Below are 18,097 nucleotides of genomic sequence, written 5' to 3'. Positions count from 1 at the left end.
AACTGGAAGTAATGGCCCGCATTTACACTTAACTGGAAGTAATGGCCCGCATTTACACTTAACTGGAAGTAATGGCCCGCATTTATACTTAACTGGAACTAATGACTTACACTTAAACTGAACTAATGGCCTACATTTTCACTTAAACTGAACTAATGGCCTACATTTTCACTTAAACTGAACTAATGGCCTACATTTTCACTTAAGCTGAACTAATGGCCTACATTTTCACTTAAGATGAACTAATGGCCTACATTTACACTTAAGCTGGCCTACATTTACACTTAAGCTGAACTAATGGCCTACATTTACACTTAAAATGGCCTACATTTACACTTAAGCTGAACTAATGGCCTACATTTACACTTAAAATGGCCTACATTTACACTTAAGCTGAACTAATGGCCTACATTTTACACTTAAGATGGCCTACATTTACACTTAAGCTGAACTAATGGGCTAAATTTGAACTGGTTCACTAAACTTACACTTTAACTAGTCTAAAGCACCAAACTAATGGACTAAACGTACATATTAATCACTCAACATTCAAAGGACTAAACTGTGTTTTTTAAACTAAATTGTTGACCACCGCTTTCTGTCTTGTTTGTGTATGTTTGTGGATTTACGTGTTCTGGGATTGAAATTTGTTCCTTGTGTAGTGTTTTTGCCTTTAAAATGTGTCTTTACAGCAATATATGGTACTGCCATATTTAACTAAATCATATACAGTATATGCTGATAAAATGTAGACTAAAGTTTTTGATGGAAGTGTCTAAGTGCATGAATGGGAAGTGTGATAATATGGCAATCTGTAAATAATACACCTAGCGTATTGTAGTGTAGTCTTTTTTTGATTAGATGTATCATTTTGAGACAGGCTCGGGAGTAGTGAGCCAATAAGAGTGGTGGTTTTTTATTTTTTTTTATTTTTTATTTTTTTTTAAGTCTTTTTTGGATATTTACTAACCTCTTGTCTGAACTCAGTTATCATTAATGAATGTCTTTATTTGTCTGGACTAGAGGTGTCTCGACTCTGCCCGTCAGAATGAGTGATCCGGCTGTGAAGAGGGTGGTGAGCACTATCATTCGCTCTCCAGAGGACAAACGGGAGTATCGCGGACTTGAGTTTACAAATGGCCTGAAAGCCATTCTGATCAGTGACCCCACCACTGACAAATCATCAGCTGCAATGGATGTCCACATAGGTAAACAGAACTTTTTTTATCATTTGGTCCATGTAGTTTATGGGTCCCCTCACATACAGTGCATCCGGATAGAATTCACAGCGCTTCACTGTTCCACATTTTGTTATGTTACAGCCTTATTCCAAAATTGATTAAATTCATTATTTTCCTCAAAATTCTACAAACAATACCCCATAATGACAACGTGAAAGAAGTTTGTTTGAAATCTTTGCAAATTTATTAAAAATAAAAAAAAGGGAAAAAAAAAAATCACATGTACATAAGTGTTCACAGCCTTTGCCATGACACTCAAAATTGAGATCATGTGCATCCTGTTTCCACTGATCATCCTTGAGATGTTTTTACAACTTGATTGGAGTCCACCTGTGATAAATTCAGTTGATTGGACATGATTTGGAAAGACACACATCTGTCTATATAAGGTCCCACAGTTAACAGTGCATGTCAGAGCACAAACCAAGCCATGAAGTCCAAGGAATTGTCTGTAGACCTCCGAGACAGGATTGTATCAAGGCACAGATCTGGGGAAGGGTACAGAATAATTTCTGCAGCATTGAAGGTCCCAATGAGCACAGTGGCCTCCATCATCTGTAAATGGAAGAAGTTTGAAACCACCAGGACTCTTCCTAGATCTGGCCGCCCGGCCAAACTGAGCGATCGGGGGAGAAGGGCCTTGGAGAGAGGAGAAACTTCCAGAAGAACAACCATCTCTGCAGCACTCCACCAATCAGGCCTGTATGGTAGAGTGGCCAGACGGAAGCCACTCCTCAGTAAAAGGCACATGACAGCCTGCCTGGAGTTTGCCAAAAGGCACCTGAAGGACTCTCAGACCATGAGAAACAAAGATTGAACTCTTTGGCCTGAATGGTAAGCGTCATGTCTGGAGGAAACCAGGCACCGCTCATCCCCTAACCAATACCATCCCTACAGTGAAGCATGGTGGTGGCAGCATCATGCTGTGGGGATGTTTGTCAGCGGCAGGAACTGGGAGACTAGTCAGGATCGAGGGAAAGATGAATGCAGCAATGTACAGAGACATCCTTGATGAAAACCTGCTCCAGAGCGCTCTGGACCTCAGACTGGGGCGAAGGTTCATCTTCCAACAGGAAAACGACCCTAAACACACAGCCAAGATAACAAAAGGAGTGGCTCCGGGACAACTCTGTGAATGTCCTTGAGTCGCCCAGCCAGAGCCCAGACTTGAACCCGATCGGACATCTCTGGAGAGATTTGAAAATGGCTGTGCACCGACGCTCCACATCCAACCTGATGGAGCTTGAGAGGTTCTACAAAGAAGAATGGGAGAAACTGCCCAAAAGTAGGTGTGCCAAGCTTGTAGCATCATACTCAAAAAGACTTGAGGCTGTAATTGGTGCCAAAGGTGCTTCAACAAAGTATTGAGCAAAGGCTGTGAATACTTATGTACATGTGATTTTATTTATTTATTTTTAATAAATTTGCAAAGATCTCAAACAAACTTCTTTCACGTTGTCATTATGGGGTATTGTTTGTAGAATTGAGGAAAATAATGAATTGAATCCATTTTGGAATAAGGCTGTAACATAACAAAATGTGGAAAAAGTGAAGCGCTGTGAATACTTTCCGGATGCACTGTATTAGCTTCTCATATTAGTGGACTTGCTTTCTGCTGCTGTGTATTTTAATTCCAGGCATTTTTTACTGACCTGAAGGACATCTAAGACTCAAGTCTCCATTATTGACCATCAGTTACTACATTTAATAGAATTGTTATTTTCTCTCTGTAACTTTCCCCCATGCTTGCTCCTGTCTACAAAAAGCATTTTTTAAATAACCTTGGCGACCACGCTTGTCCTGGTTTTATGCCTTTTATATTTAGAGACACTGAAAATCCCATGAGAATTTTGAATAATTTAGTTTCGAAACAGGCCATTCTGTAAATGCCAGTAACACATGCCAAGTTGCATTTTTTCAGGGGGAGTAAAAAAACAAGAATAAACTTGTTCAACCAAACAGTTAATTTGGTTTATCCTGGATTGCTGTCCACTATGTCAACATAGACCTGTCGGTGAGGTTACCAGAGATGTTAGGAAATACAGATTTTAACAACTTGGTCACTTTTTAAAACACAGTACGTAAAGAATGATTCTAGGGATGCACCATTATGAAAATTTTGGGCAGATACAGATTTTAACAAATGCCTATTGGCCGATACTGATATTCACAACATCACAAATTGATATTATGCATATGTTGTGCAATTCCATGGAAATGTCAACCACATCATGGAAAAATAAAATGTTACCAAAGGAACAAAACTCATGATGGAAAATGCCATCCAGACCACTAGAGGGCACAGCTTGCTTACACAATGCTGACTGAAGCACTAAATGCAGTCTGTTTTTAAACGCAGCCTTTCAAGCTTTTGTAATCGCACAAGATCAATCTTAATCAATCGTTGAGCCTTAATGGATACTAGAGTTAGACCGATATATTGGTTTTACCGATTAATCGGTGCTGATATATTTTTTGGAAATATCGGTCATAGGCAAAAATCTATGCTGATAATTGCTTTAAGTATTCCTCTGTGTTCCTTTATGGCTGGTGCTATTTTGTTTCGATAATCAAGTTAGGGCTGCCCCCGACCAAAGATTTTCTTAGTTGACTAGTAGCCATTAGTTTAAGCCGTTAGTTGACTAGTTGTTGCACGTTTATGATATTAATTTAATTATATATTTTTTGGGGGGCATCAGAAAATGGTTTGAGTTCCAGAGCTGAGAAAGAATAAGTAACATTGCTAACACTGTTCTACATTATAGAGAAATACTAAACCGTAAGAATGAGCCTTTAAAATAGAAATTTTACAAGCGCACGCACGAAGCAAAATTGTATTTAAAAACTATTGGCTGATGAATCAGTTTTTTGCCTTTTCCACCACCTTAGTTATTGGTATCAGTAAAATTCACTATTGTTAGACCTCTAATGGATATCTCTTTGGAGTGCTAACCCTTCTACAATGTGGGGCTATCATTATTTCTGGATTGTGCATTTGAATTCAAAGAGTTTTTACAAAGTGTGATGATAATTAATTATAAATGAACCATTGGTTTTTCATATCAGCCTTTTCATGCTTAAAGGCCCAAACATACTTCACGCACGTACGTGAATGCAGATGCACCTTGCTATGCAAGCTCGATTCCACACGTTGTTGTGTAGTGAAATGTGTCAACACTCAATTCATAACCCAACGCAAGTACGCGCTGCATTCTCTGCATTGCCACAAGGGGCGCTAGAGCGGATTTTCTGTTTTCAGCCAACAACTGTCATGGCGGAGCAGCAATTTGATGAGAGTCTTGCAGAACAAGTTAGATTATACAAACATATTTAAATGCCCTCTCCATTCAAATAAAACAGGGGCTGAAAATGCTTGGCAAGAAATTGCAGCTTCCCTAAATTCTGTTAATGACACTGTAAAGAGAAAATGGAAACAACTACAGGACTGATTTGTCCGAGCCAGGAAGAAATGGAAAGGCGTCCGCAGCGGAGATGCCGCAACTAGCTATGGATATCCAGTCATTTTGGACATGTTGGGATGCCTTTTTGACTCTTTAAAACACTGGACCACAGAGTCAAATTTTCGTGATTCGGTTTCATGGCGCCTAAAAAAAAACTCTATTGTCCCCTTGTGGTGTGAGGTTTGCAAATGCAAGAGTGCACATAAACTATATACAATGGGACCATGCATTGGCCAAGTGCTCACATCTGTGTTCGGGTACTTGCGTGAAGTATGTTTCGGCCTTTAAACCGATTTGCCCATGGTTTTAATTTGGTAAATAATTAGCTGATAAATATCATTGGCCGATAGATCGGTGAATCCCTAAATGATACTGTGCATGATTATCTCATCTGTGTTTAAATGTTTGTTGTTTCTAAGGATGGAGGTCAGCTGATGTTATCCTGTCATTGATTATCTTTATTATTCACTCATTGCACTTTTAAAGAATCCTTTCGTTAAGTCAAAGTACACAACTGAATGGATGAGGTTGTGTTTTTCCTCTTTGTTTACATTGCACATAATTCAGATTTGTTAAAGGAATAGTTCACCAAAAAACAAAAATATTGTCGTCATTTGTGATTTTCTTTCTCATGTGGAAATGAAAAGGAGATGTCAGGCAGAATGTTTGGTCTCAGCCATCATTTACTTTCATTAAATGAAAAAAAAAAAAAATGCAATGAAAGTAAATGGTTCTAATTAATTCTACCTAACAGCATCTTTTGTGTGCCACTTAAGTCACACTGGTTTGGAACAAGGGCTGAGTTAATAACAATTTTCCTTTTTAGGTGAACTACAGTTGTGCTCAAAAGTTTGCATACCCTGGCAGAAATTGTGACATTTTGGCATTGATTTTGAAAATATGACTGATCATGCAAAAAAAAAAACTCTTTTATTTAAGGATAGTGATCATATGAAGCAATTTATTATCACATAGTTGTTTGGCTCCTTTTTAAATCATAATGGTAACAGAAATCACCCAAATGGCCCTGATCAAAAGTTTACATACCCTTGTAAACACAACTGTATATACATTTTTATGTAATAATGATTTAAGCATGATGCCAAGTGTTCCTGTCAGTTTAGAAAGTCAGGATGGATAACTGGACATTTAGCCTCCACTCATGTCCGTCATGAGATCTGCTGTGGTGCTGAACTCATGAGGTTCATGAGACCGCATAAGTGCCTGAGGCATTCCTGTTTTTGACCGAATACAGTGGTCAAATGCATTCATTAACTATTCACTACTTGGCGAATGCCACATAGTTAATTAAATGGGAATAGAACAAGCTAAATTATGTAAATTCGGACATAAACCCTTCTTATCAATTAATGATGTCATGTACATGCCTCGACCTGAAAAAAAAGAAACTACGGAAAAATAGCTTGATCTCATTTAACTATCAGGCTGAACATCCAACCATCCATCCATTGTGTATATATGATACTCACTTAACACTTTATTAGGAACACTATAGTCCTAATAAAGTGCCCGACGTGGTCTTCTGTTGTAACCTATCTGCCTCCAATGTTCGACATGTGCATTCTGAGATGCTATTGTGCTCACTACAATTGTATAGAGTGGTTATGAGTTACCGTAGCCTTTCTGTCAGCTCTAACCAGTCTTGCCAGTCTCTGTTGACCTCTCTCATCAACAAGGTGTTTCCGTCCGCAGAACTGCCGCTCACTGGATGTTTTTTGTTTTTGGCACCATTCTGAGTAAATTCTAGAGACTGTTGTGTGTGGAAATCCCAGGAGATCAGCAGTTACAGAAATACTCAAACCAGCCCGTCTAGCACCAACAATCATGATATGGTCGAAATCGCTAAGATCACATTTGTTCTCCATTCTGATGGTTGATGTGAACCTTAACTGAAGCTCCTGACCCGTATCTGCATGATGTTATGCGTTGCATTGCTGCCACACAATTGGCTGATAAGATAATTGCATGTGTATGTAGGTGTACAGGTGTTCCTTATAACATTCTGAATGAGTGTATTAGGGATACACAGATCCAATACCTGGATCGGTATCGGCTCCAATACTGACGTTTTTAAATGGATCGGGTATCCGTCCGACAAGCCCGATCAAAATCAGATACTGTGTGTTAGTCATGTTCGTTACTGTCAAGCTCAAAATGACATAAAAGAACCTTAAAAACACAAAGTAGTTCATATAACTCGTGCATTTTATTCAAAGCCACTTGAAGACGTGCGATAGCTCTGTTAATCACAAAAGGCTGTGTTTAATAAGTAAATATATAAAATGCACACGCAGCTCCAGTGTGTTAGTGAATGGCGCTGCTCTGTTTACACACACACTCGCAGCCTTCACAGCTGTGCACAATATTTGAGTGCTATTCACAAACAGCATCTCGGCTGTAGATGCTCAAAAGTTTGGTTCACTTATAATATGCATTTAGAATGGCACTGGAGGTGCTTTTTTTTATTTTATTTTTTTATACCAGAATTTGAATAAAAGCGAATTAAACTACTGTGAACTTGCCTACAAACAGACACACTTACAGGTATTCCTGGAGAGTTCAGAATGTCAAAATGAAAGCGTGAGGGTTTAAAAGTTAAAGGTGCACGATTGAGATATTACTATTATAATATATTATTACTATGATATTTTACAACTAAATTGAACAAAAAAGAGATCTGAATCCTTTAAGGTCCAGATACAAGTTGAAAAATTTGACAAAAAAAAAAACGTCGTCTTTTCTACTGATGACTTGTACTGGAATTTCTGTTAATTTTGCTGCTACATTATCCAGTATACTAGATAACAATAAAGTTACTTAATAAGCTAGACATTTATATTGAAATAATGTGTAGTTAGAGGTTTATGTTTCTTTACATATTCAGGAGTACTCCCAATTAGTTCCACACAATAATATAAAGATATTCTAAACTGATTATGCAAAAAAAAACAACACTGGTATCGGAACGGTATCGGCCGATACTGAGATTTCCTATATCGGAATCGGATCGGAAGAGAAAAAGTGGTATCGGTGCATCCCGTGTGTGTGTGTGTGTGTAAATTCCAAAAGAAATGTACATGAAATAAAAGATTACATAGGACCTCAAACTGCATACCGATGTGGTTTAAATAATTCCAAAGCCAATCCTTGGTAAACTCCTAGGACTTGAATGTAAATTTATGTAACATGGTTTTATGAACAGTTTACAAAGAAATGAGTTCATATTGGATTTGTAAAATGAAATTAATGTATTTTTTGATTTTTCTGGTAAACCTACAAACAACTAAATGGTTTTGAGTGGGTTGCCAAAGAATATTTGAATATTTTATTCTATATTTTATTAATTTTATCTAAATATTTGCTTGCTTTCAGAACAAAGTCTAAAGGGCTGTACACCTGTTAGGCAGACTAGTATATTATGAAGCACCTGGTTGTCTTTGTGTTCTTATTCCTTTAATACTGTAGCTTACCTTCTTGCTGACCTTTTGTGTAAATATAAGGATTTGAATAAGTATGATGCTTTTGAATATGCCTGAACCTGCTGTCATTTAGTGAAGAGTTAATTTGGCATGCAAGTTTGTCTATTGCTCCAGATTGTCTGTTGTTGTGGCAAAACCTACAAGCAAACTACGTTTTGTTGATCCTCTCCTCTTACTGTCCTGCAGGTTCTTTGTCTGATCCTGAAAAAATTTCAGGACTAGCACACTTCTGTGAGCACATGCTGTTTCTTGGTACAGAAAAGTACCCCAAAGAGAACGAGTACAGCCAGTTTTTGAGTGAGCACGCCGGCAGCTCCAACGCCTTCACCAGCGGAGAACACACCAATTACTACTTTGATGTATCCCATGAGCATCTGCAAGGGGCATTGGACAGGTAAATTAATCCCAAAAAAGGTGGAATTAGTGAATTATTAAAAAGTCATCTGGAATGCTGGCTTGTTTTAAATGCCCATGTGAGCCAGAGTTTGAATTTATGAAAGAGTGAAAAGGGTTCGAACCTTCAGGTGTCAAGCTCTCATTTGGTGTGGAGTTACATGTTCAGGAGGAATCATGTTGCTCTGTTTTGGGATATACACAGGAGAGTTCCCTCAGACCCCTGCTGTTCCTATGACCCAGAACACCACCTGCTCATTGAAACATTTGAATGATTCATGAGTAATCTCCAACAACTTGGTCATGACTCAATATCTTAAATGGAATAATTCACTCAAAAATAAAAATTCTTTCATTTACACTCCCTTATGTCATTCCAAACCTGCATGCTGTCATTTTTTTCGTGGAACACAAGAGACATTTTAAAGAATGTAAATCTTCCTCTTTTTCACACAACAACATTTTCCATTGACCACGGTTTAGTGTCCATTCCGCATATACACATTAGCACCTCATGTTCGGAAGGCTAATATTTCGACACATCTAAAGGCACAAACATGTTTCTGTCTCCTGACAAAAACGTGAAGTTCCTTTGTTCTTGTATTTTAGTTTTGCTGATATCATATTCCAAATCTGTGTTACCATGTTGGAGTTTTAGAGGAAAAAAGGCATCCTAGATAAACCTCTAGTGCTACATTCACATTGAGGTAAAAGTTAGACCCACTTGTTGCAACAGTCACCAAGGCTGTGCTGGTGTCGAGATAATGGTTGTTGCTCGAATAAAATCGAGCAGTGCCCAACCGATCGAGCAACTCATCAACGCGAGGCATTGAGTATGCATCAAATTTAGACACCGCGTTGACTTTTCTATAATCCACACAGAACCGCACAGACCTGTCGCTCTTAGGAACTAGAACAACCGGGCTGGACCAATCACTGTGGGATTCCTCTATTACCCCCATATCGAGCATTGCATCCAATTCTTCCTGGACAATTTTCTTTATGTGCTCGGGTAATCGATAGGGGTGGCTACATTCCACTACCCCCGGCTCGGTCTCGATGTGGTGCTGGATGAGGTTCGTACGACCCGGTCGATGGGAAAACACGTCTGCAAACTCCTTTTGCAACTTGGCAACCTCTGCGAGCTGACACGGTGAGAGGTGGTCTCCGCAAGTGACCGGGGTGAAATGATTGTATTATGTATTCACCTCCGGCCCGAGCTCCGCCCCCTCCAGAACTATCGTAGCCAAAGTCACAGGGACCGCCTCCCTCCACAATTTCAGGAGTGTGATATATTTGACGTGCACCCCCTCTGTCGGTTCGCTTTACCTCATAATCGAGATCCCCCACTCATCGTGTGACCTCAAAGGGTCCTTGCCACTTGGCGAGTAATTTGGAGCTCAATGTGGGGAGTAATACAAGTGCCTTATCTCCCGGTGCAAATTCCCGCAGCCGAGTTCCCCTGTCATACAATCGGCTCTGCCGTTCTTGAGCTTGGAGCAAATTCTCCTGTGTTAGTTGCCCCAAAGTGTGGAGTTTTGCTCTAAGATCAAGAATGTATTGAATTTCATTCTTGCTGTTTGAAGGTCCCTCCTCCCAAGCTTCGCGCATAACATCAAGCACGCCGCGCGGGCGCCGCCCATATAGCAGCTCGAATGGGGAAAATCCAGTGGAGGCTTGCGGGACCTCTCGTACTGCGAATAACGAGATCGAGCCATTTGTCCCAATTTCTAGCATCCTCGTGCACGAACTTACGAATCATATTTTTAAGAGTTTTATTAAATCGCTCCACCAGGCCATCTGTTTGTGGATGGTAAACGCTGGTGCAGATTGATTTAATGCCCAATAATTCATAAAGCTCATGTAGTGTCCGTGACATAAAGGTTGTGCCCTGATCGGTGAGGATTTGTTTCAGAATCCCCACCCGGGAGATTATTTTGAAGAGTGCCTCCGCAACACTACGTGCTGAGACGCTGTGTAGAGGCACGGCTTCCGGATATCGCGTTGCATAGTCCACTAAGACCAATACAAAGCGATGTCTGCATGCTAACTGCTCTAATGGCCCGACGAGGTCCATTCCAATTCTCTCGAAGGGGACCTCTATCAGCGGAAGGGGGCTCAATGGCGCTTTTGGGGTGGCCGGTGGATTCACCAGCTGACATTTGCGGAATGCCGCACACCACCTGCGGACATCACCGCCAATGCCCGGCCAATAAAAACAGGCTATTAGACGGTTCAGTGTTTCCCTTTCCCCTAGATGACCCACCATGGGATTATAGTGAGCCTCCTGGAACACCATTTCCCAACGGCTCTGCGGTATTAAGAGCTGGGTTGTATTTTTCTTTTGTTTGAGCGTCCTGCGTCACTCTATACAACCGCTCACTTATAATTGTGAAATAAGGATATGAAAGGGCGACACCCGGCTGGAGTTGTTGACCATCGATCACTCTCACTTGGTCAAAGGCGTGCTTAAGGGTTCCGTCTCGCAATTGCTCCAAAGGGAAATCCCCTGAGGACGGGAGGGGCTGCAGCCTCTCCCCCCCCACATCATCGTGACGTGGAGCAGACGAATGTGAGAGACAAATGAGTGAAAGATTTTGAGAGAGAATTGTTCGTTAGCTTCGTGTAGCCTGTTACCTGTTGTACGGTCAAGAATAAATCTCACTACTGCTCACGTTCATAAACAGTGATTGTTACAGTATTATAGTAGCATATGTTATATATCAAGGTGACATTATGCATTTTTTTGCAGAAACCTGCTCAAACCAGTTAAAAATTGGTGTGTACCCCCACTACACAGTGTATTAAAGTGTTCCATCCTAGATGTGACTATTTCTTCTGCAGAACACAAACAAATATGTTTAGTGCAAGTGAATGGTGGCCAGAACTTTGAATCTCCATAAGCACGTTAAGGCAGCATAGTAATCCACACGACTCCAGTGGTTTAATCCATGTTTTCAGAAGTGAAATGATAGGTGTGGTGAGAAACAAATAAAATGTTTAAGTCCTTTTTAACCATAAATCTCCACTTTCACTTCAACTTTCTTTAGTTTTTTTGCATTTCGCATTCTTTGTACATATCGCCACCTACTGATCAGGTTTGGTCAAAGGTGGAGATTTATAGTAAAAAAGGACAACAATGTTGATCTGTTTCTCACCCACACCTATCATATCTCTTAAGAAGACATGGATTTAATCACTGGAGTCTTATGGATTACTTTTATGCTGCCTTTTATGTCCTTTTTGGACCTCCTCAGTTCTGGTCACCATTCACTTGCATTGAATGTGCCTACAGAGCTGAAATATTCTTCTAAAAATGTTCATTTGTGTTCCGCAGAAGAGTCATACACTTCTGGGATGGCATGAGGATGAGTAAATGATGAGAGAATTTTCATTTTTCCCTATCCCTTTAAGTCTATTTGTCTGTGCCAGTGCTATGAGCGGCCCTTAAAAACCCATGCACACGCAAAAATGCACTTCCCACTACAGCACCCCCAACTTAAATCATCTTCCCACGACCCTGACACTCACTGATGTTTTCTTAAGCGGACAGCTGACTTTTGATTTTGAATTGCTCATGTATGTTAGAAAGTGTCATATTAGCATAATTAAAATTAAACATGAATTTCTGCAGTTCCCAATAAAGTTACCACCCCAGTGGTAGTATTTAATTTACTCGACAACCACATGTTTTTTTTTTTTACTCTCATTTGGTGCTTTGCGAATACCCCTGGTTCAGTTTCAGTTGCCCTAAATGCATCTTTTGCACTTTGGTTTGATTGTGCTTGTATTCTTCAGACTCTGAGTTGTGTTCATTATTTGCATGGCAGTTGCAATCTGACAATGACATCCATGTCAATTTGCATATGTTTAAAATTTTGAATAAATTATTTATTCAAAGTATTTCTAACAGAAACATTTGTGGTCTGCAGCTGTAGGTTGACATATGTTGTCTGAAATGCCAGTGCCTTATCTTAATTTCGAATCTTCATGTATTTATTTACAATGGCTGTTTGGGTGAAATAGTTTTTCACCCAGACCTAATGGCATTTGACTGTCTCCTCCCCAGGTTTGCCCAGTTCTTCCTCTGTCCTCTCTTTGATGAGAGCTGTAAGGACAGAGAGGTGAACGCAGTGGACTCTGAACATGAGAAGAACCTCATGAATGACGCTTGGAGGCTATTTCAGCTGGAGAAAGCCACTGGGAACCCCAAACACCCCTTTAGCAAGTTTGGAACTGGTATGGAATTGCTACACACCTGATATAATCGCATATCTTTACTTGCACCACAACATCCTTTTTCCAGATTTTATTAAAATCAGATTTTAATCACCAGATTTTGGTATGAAAAGAAAAAAAGTGTCCCTGTCCCATCTCTATTTAAAAAGAAAACATTTCAAACTTGCCACTTTCCCCAGAGAATGCTGTAAAAGGTGCCTATACTTTATCCTCAGTGAAGGACAGTAGAAAGCTGGAGGATAATGTCTAGACCGATTTAGCTTAATCTGCTTTGAGAAGATTTATCTGTGCTCAGAATAGCCAGATGGTGGCGGCCTTGAGTTATATAAGGCTTGTTTGCTCAAGGTTTGTCCTTTACCTGCATGTTACCTGCAGTGCCATTAAAAGAGAAGCAGATGTGTTCATTGATTAAATGAATACAGCCTAATAGTAGTTGACTGAAATGGGTTGATACTGTGATATAGAAAGCAGAGTGGGTGATGGCTGATATAATAACAGAAAATACCCTTCAATTGTATACACAAAAATTGCTAGTATTTGTGTGAGATACACATGTATTTGCTTTAACAATGTTGGGTGTGGGGGGGGGGGGTGACCTGTACTAAATGTGGTGTTTTTCAATTGTTTATTTGTATTTTTATGATGTTTTGTTGTTGTTTTATTTAGGCAATAAGTTAACCCTTGAGACAAGGCCATCTCAACAGGGCATTGACATCCGTGAAGAGCTGCTCAAGTTTCATTCCACCTACTACTCATCCAACCTGATGGCACTGTGTGTGCTGGGCAGAGGTCAGTCACCATCCATTTTTTGAACGTATGATGAAGAGTGCGGTGGTGATTAGATGTGTTTATCCAGAGTTTAATATTGTGTCTCTCACACTTTTTTCAGAGACATTGGATGAATTGACATCTATGGTGGTGAAGCTTTTTGGAGAGGTGGAGAACAAGAACGTTCCTCTTCCAGAATTTCCCACACACCCTTTCCAAGAGGAACATCTAAGGGTAAGATGTAATGCTTCTTCCTAACCTTGCACCCTAAAAGCCTTCTTATTGTCTCTAGCATCTGACATACCCCATTTTGCCTTCTTCCTTGCAGCAATTTTACAAAGTCGTGCCCATCAAGGACATTAGAAACCTGTATGTGACCTTCCCCATCCCAGACCTACAGAAGTACTACAAGTCAAACCCGGGTCATTATTTGGGCCATTTGATTGGACATGAAGGTCCAGGGAGTCTTCTGTCTGAGCTCAAGGCTAAAGGTGAGAGATAATCAAACGCTATCTTATTCTCTTTTCTACTGAGTAGTGCTGTCTAAGGCAAGTATAACTGTTACTACTGTTCATACTTGGCAGTCTGAACAAACCGTTAACCTTAAAGTTGCACTCAGTCATTTTTTGAAAGAATGTCAAAGTATGGTTTACACTGACACCTAGTGCCCTGGATGCTGCATCATTCAAACTGTAGTTTTCAGTTACCAGTGCCATTGTAGAAATTCACTATGCACAGTAAACCAGGATTAATTTAATCCATGAATAAAAGTGTCCAATAACAGGGCTGTTACTGAGATTAAGCAAGCAGTATTCAACTGGTCATGTGGTGCTAACATGGCTGCCCCCATGAGGCGCCCCTGCTCCATGTAGAATAAAATAACTTTTATAAGGTTATTGATATGACTGAACTCATCATCTCACATGAGTGTTCATGATTTTATATTTCAAAATGACTATTAATATCTTAAGAAGTAAAACCTTTTAAATGTTAAGTATTTAAAAAAAATACTGAGTGCACCTTTAAGTCTTTAATTTCAGCATGCAACTGAATTTTGTGGTGGGAGGATATTTCACATGTAAAACAGTAGAATAGGGCTGCCACTAATGATTATTTTTATAAACGACTGATCTAACGATTATAAGAGCAATTAATTGACTATTAGGGTGATTATTGCAGTGATTAATCATGAGCTCTTAACCGACAATTCAGCTTGTGCCTTGAGTTAAGAGGTTGTATTAAACGTGCTTCCTAAAAATGTAAGTGGTTGAAAGTATCTTTTAAAAATACCTCTAAATGACCCGCACTGAATTACATTTTAAAAAAAATGTTGAAGTTTAATTCAGTAAATAAAAAAAATAAATATATCTTATAGTGTTTGTCTTGTTTTCCATTTAAACATATCTAAAAATCCTTAAAGATACATTTACCTGAGAAGCAACATACAGTATAAGATATTTAGACTTTGTTTTCTGGGAATATATCTTGAATATCAGTGTATTTTGTATGTATATATGTATTTTTACTTGTTTTTCACTTGTTTATCTCTGCCACTGCTGCAAGACAAAATACACTTATATTCAATATTATATTCAGTATCCTCTAGGGTCCCCCAGCCACTGGGGGTTGCATCAGGAAGGGCATAAAACCTGTGTCAAGTCAAATATACGTATCACGGATGGTCCGCTGTGGTGACCCCTTACGGGAGTAGCCGAAAGATGATATTCGATATTCTCAAAAAATAAATTATAATATTTTCTGCAGAATAGCTCCTCAAGTAAATGAGTTTTAGATATTTGTATTGGAAAATAAGCCATTTTTATTTTATATTGATCCATCTTTAACTCACACAAAACAAACTCTCTCTTCTTAATAGTGCTGCATATCGACAATTTCTTCACTATAAGATACACACTGCGTCATATTATGATTCAATACATGGCGAGCCATCACATATCATCTGATGCTGTGGCAAACGCACAAGAGACGAGCGAGTGAGCACATCAGCCGGGATCAGTTTCAAACTCGCTGTTTGTGGTACTTCACGTGACTTATAGAAGCAGCTCTGACTGCACAGAGAAATTCCAGTTTTAGAGTTTGTGCTTATTTAGATAACCTGCTTCCTTATTATTTGAACTTAAATAGAGGATGCATTAAAGATAAAATGTGTTTCCTTTTTAGACACTCTAAAATGCAAGTTTTGCCCCAGCGGAACGACAGCTCCGCTTTATTTCACGACAGCACTGATGCTGTTTACTTATCTGGTATTTTTATATATTTCCCTTATAATTTGCAATCTACATCACCTTAAGCTGTTTGGAAAGATTGGAGTGCGTCTGAACTGTGAGCTATGTTTTTTTCTCTGCATGCCTCTATCAGGCTCTCAAGCAGCTGGATACTATTGCCCCTGCAGTGCTTTCGCACATCATCATTAGGGTTTCATATGATCTCGTGTTACTTCCAATGAAATCAAACGACTGTTGGACAACAAAAAATATTAGTAATGTTTTCGATAATTTCGACTAATCATTTCAGCCCTACAGTAGATTGGATCCATATATACTCAGTTGTTTTGTAGTCGTTATTGATTCATGGATGCTCTTTATCTCTTCTCAGGATGGGTGAACACACTCGTCGGAGGCCAGAAAGAAGGAGCCAGAGGATTTATGTTCTTCATTATTAATGTGGACTTGACGGAAGAGGGACTCTGTAAGCATCTGGAGTGTGTGTTTGTGTGTCTTTGTTCTTGACAGTATGTTTCCCATTGTTTGAGTTGTTTTTCCTGTGTGTCTAGTGCATGTCGAGGATATCATCTTCCACATGTTCCAGTACATTCAGAAGCTGCGGACGGAGGGGCCTCAGGAGTGGGTCTTTCAGGAGTGCAAAGTATGAATATGTTTATATGCTGTACATTGAAATGTTAGATAAGGTCAACCAAACCTCAATGGGGAAATTACTGCATGTATTTGACTTTTTCTAGTCAAAAGGTTCCTAGGGTCATGAAAAACCAGGTCTGAAAAAGTCCTTTAAATTTCTATAATGAACATCTACTTTTCTAGTTATGCTCTGCTCTAAAATATTTAATTGTCTAAATATTTATTCTGGGTAGGATAAAACTTGCTCTCAGGTCAAGGTCTAATTTGTGAGTGAATTATCATTGGGTCATTGGAACCAGCCAATGCATATCGGTCTGAATTTTAATATTTACAAAAATCCTTATCTAGTAGTCACAAATGACAGCAAATGGCATGGAAAACGTTCAGTAAAGTTCATTGTTCAATAAGTCTGGCAACCCTATAATGTCTTTTTAAAATGCTACTCTTATTGAAGATAAAACCATAAAAAGTTTGCATGGCAACACTGATTTGTGTTAATGTTTTTTTTATTTATAATTGTATTTATTTATTCTTGCAGGATTTGAACACTGTGGCTTTTAGATTCAAAGATAAGGAACGTCCACGTGGATACACGTCTAAAGTGGCTGGACTACTGCATGTAGGTGTCTCATGAAAGGCTTGAAAAGTTGTCACCATGGTTACTGTTGCTTATCTCATCAGCTGTTGTCATCAGGGTGCTGCTCTGTGTTTTGTCAGGCGTTCATAGCCAATTGAAATACTGGTGTACTGCATAAGGCCTCTTAATTTTTTAAATGGTATATGGAGCAATATACGTCAATAATCGAATCAAACAGTACTGTGTAACATAGTGGTCACACAACCTCACTACGTTGTTGCATGTTTAATTGTGGCATCCAGAAATAGAGATTTTGCTTTTTTTGTAAATTTTTTTTATTTGTATTATTTGGTTTAGCAGTCTGATTAAATAATAAGTGAAGAAAGATGCCAAAGTCACGGTTGAGATTGTTTCCAATTATTTTGTCTATTTGTAAATGGAAAATAGAGTGCATGGCGTTGTGGAATAGTGTTTGCAATGCATTGTAATCTGGTTGCATACTGCACATTTTGGAAAATGTAGTACGTCATCCAGCTATTTCATGCATGTAGAAAAAAAGCTGTGCACCGTGTACATACTGCAAAAGTAGACTAGTATAATGGATGGTATTCCGAACATACATATTCTCTATGCAAAGAATATACCTATTCTTTAAGTACCGGTAGTCTTATTGCTAACATGGCAACAGAGATGAGTGCTAGAGGAGCATACATGTCAGCTTTAAAGACTATGAAGATGGGATAAATTTATTATGAGCAGAACACACCCTGTTTCTGTGTATAATGCTGAAATGTTTCTCTTTGTGTGTCAGTATTATCCACTGGAGGAGGTGCTAGCTGCTGAATACTTGCTAGAAGAATTCAGACCAGACCTCATAGAGATGGTACTTGATAAACTGAGACCAGAAAACTTCCGGTAAGCAGACACAGACATATATTCAAGGTCTACATGCCTGGCAATGCTTTGGCAACCCACCCTAGCATCATTCAAATTTTCTAAAAGTAAACATTTGGAATTTATTCTGAGCATGATGGTCGTGAAT

At 39.1% G+C, this 18,097-nt stretch overlaps 1 protein-coding gene across 3 annotated transcripts in view; it reads left to right on the top strand.

The window, feature by feature from the left end:
• LOC127412192 (insulin-degrading enzyme) overlaps positions 1 to 18,097 on the top strand; it is a 39,250-nt gene that overhangs the window by 896 nt on the left and 20,257 nt on the right. For all 3 annotated transcript variants that reach the window (XR_007892393.1, XM_051648354.1, XM_051648353.1), the window contains exons 3-12: positions 1,024 to 1,208; positions 8,389 to 8,596; positions 12,665 to 12,834; positions 13,501 to 13,623; positions 13,724 to 13,836; positions 13,931 to 14,093; positions 16,219 to 16,311; positions 16,397 to 16,488; positions 17,017 to 17,097; positions 17,867 to 17,970. Coding sequence is in view for 2 of the 3 variants with exons in the window: in XM_051648354.1 (XP_051504314.1) it covers positions 1,024 to 1,208; positions 8,389 to 8,596; positions 12,665 to 12,834; positions 13,501 to 13,623; positions 13,724 to 13,836; positions 13,931 to 14,093; positions 16,219 to 16,311; positions 16,397 to 16,488; positions 17,017 to 17,097; positions 17,867 to 17,970 (1,332 nt within the window). In the remaining variant the exon portion in view is untranslated. The remainder of the gene's footprint in view (positions 1 to 1,023; positions 1,209 to 8,388; positions 8,597 to 12,664; positions 12,835 to 13,500; positions 13,624 to 13,723; positions 13,837 to 13,930; positions 14,094 to 16,218; positions 16,312 to 16,396; positions 16,489 to 17,016; positions 17,098 to 17,866; positions 17,971 to 18,097) is intronic.

The sequence above is a fragment of the Myxocyprinus asiaticus genome, chromosome 21, assembly GCF_019703515.2.
Source record: "Myxocyprinus asiaticus isolate MX2 ecotype Aquarium Trade chromosome 21, UBuf_Myxa_2, whole genome shotgun sequence".
Classification (NCBI taxonomy): Eukaryota; Metazoa; Chordata; class Actinopteri; order Cypriniformes; family Catostomidae; genus Myxocyprinus; species Myxocyprinus asiaticus.
Note: the sequence above shows the minus strand (reverse complement) of the source record. Positions and strands in the feature narration are given on the sequence as shown.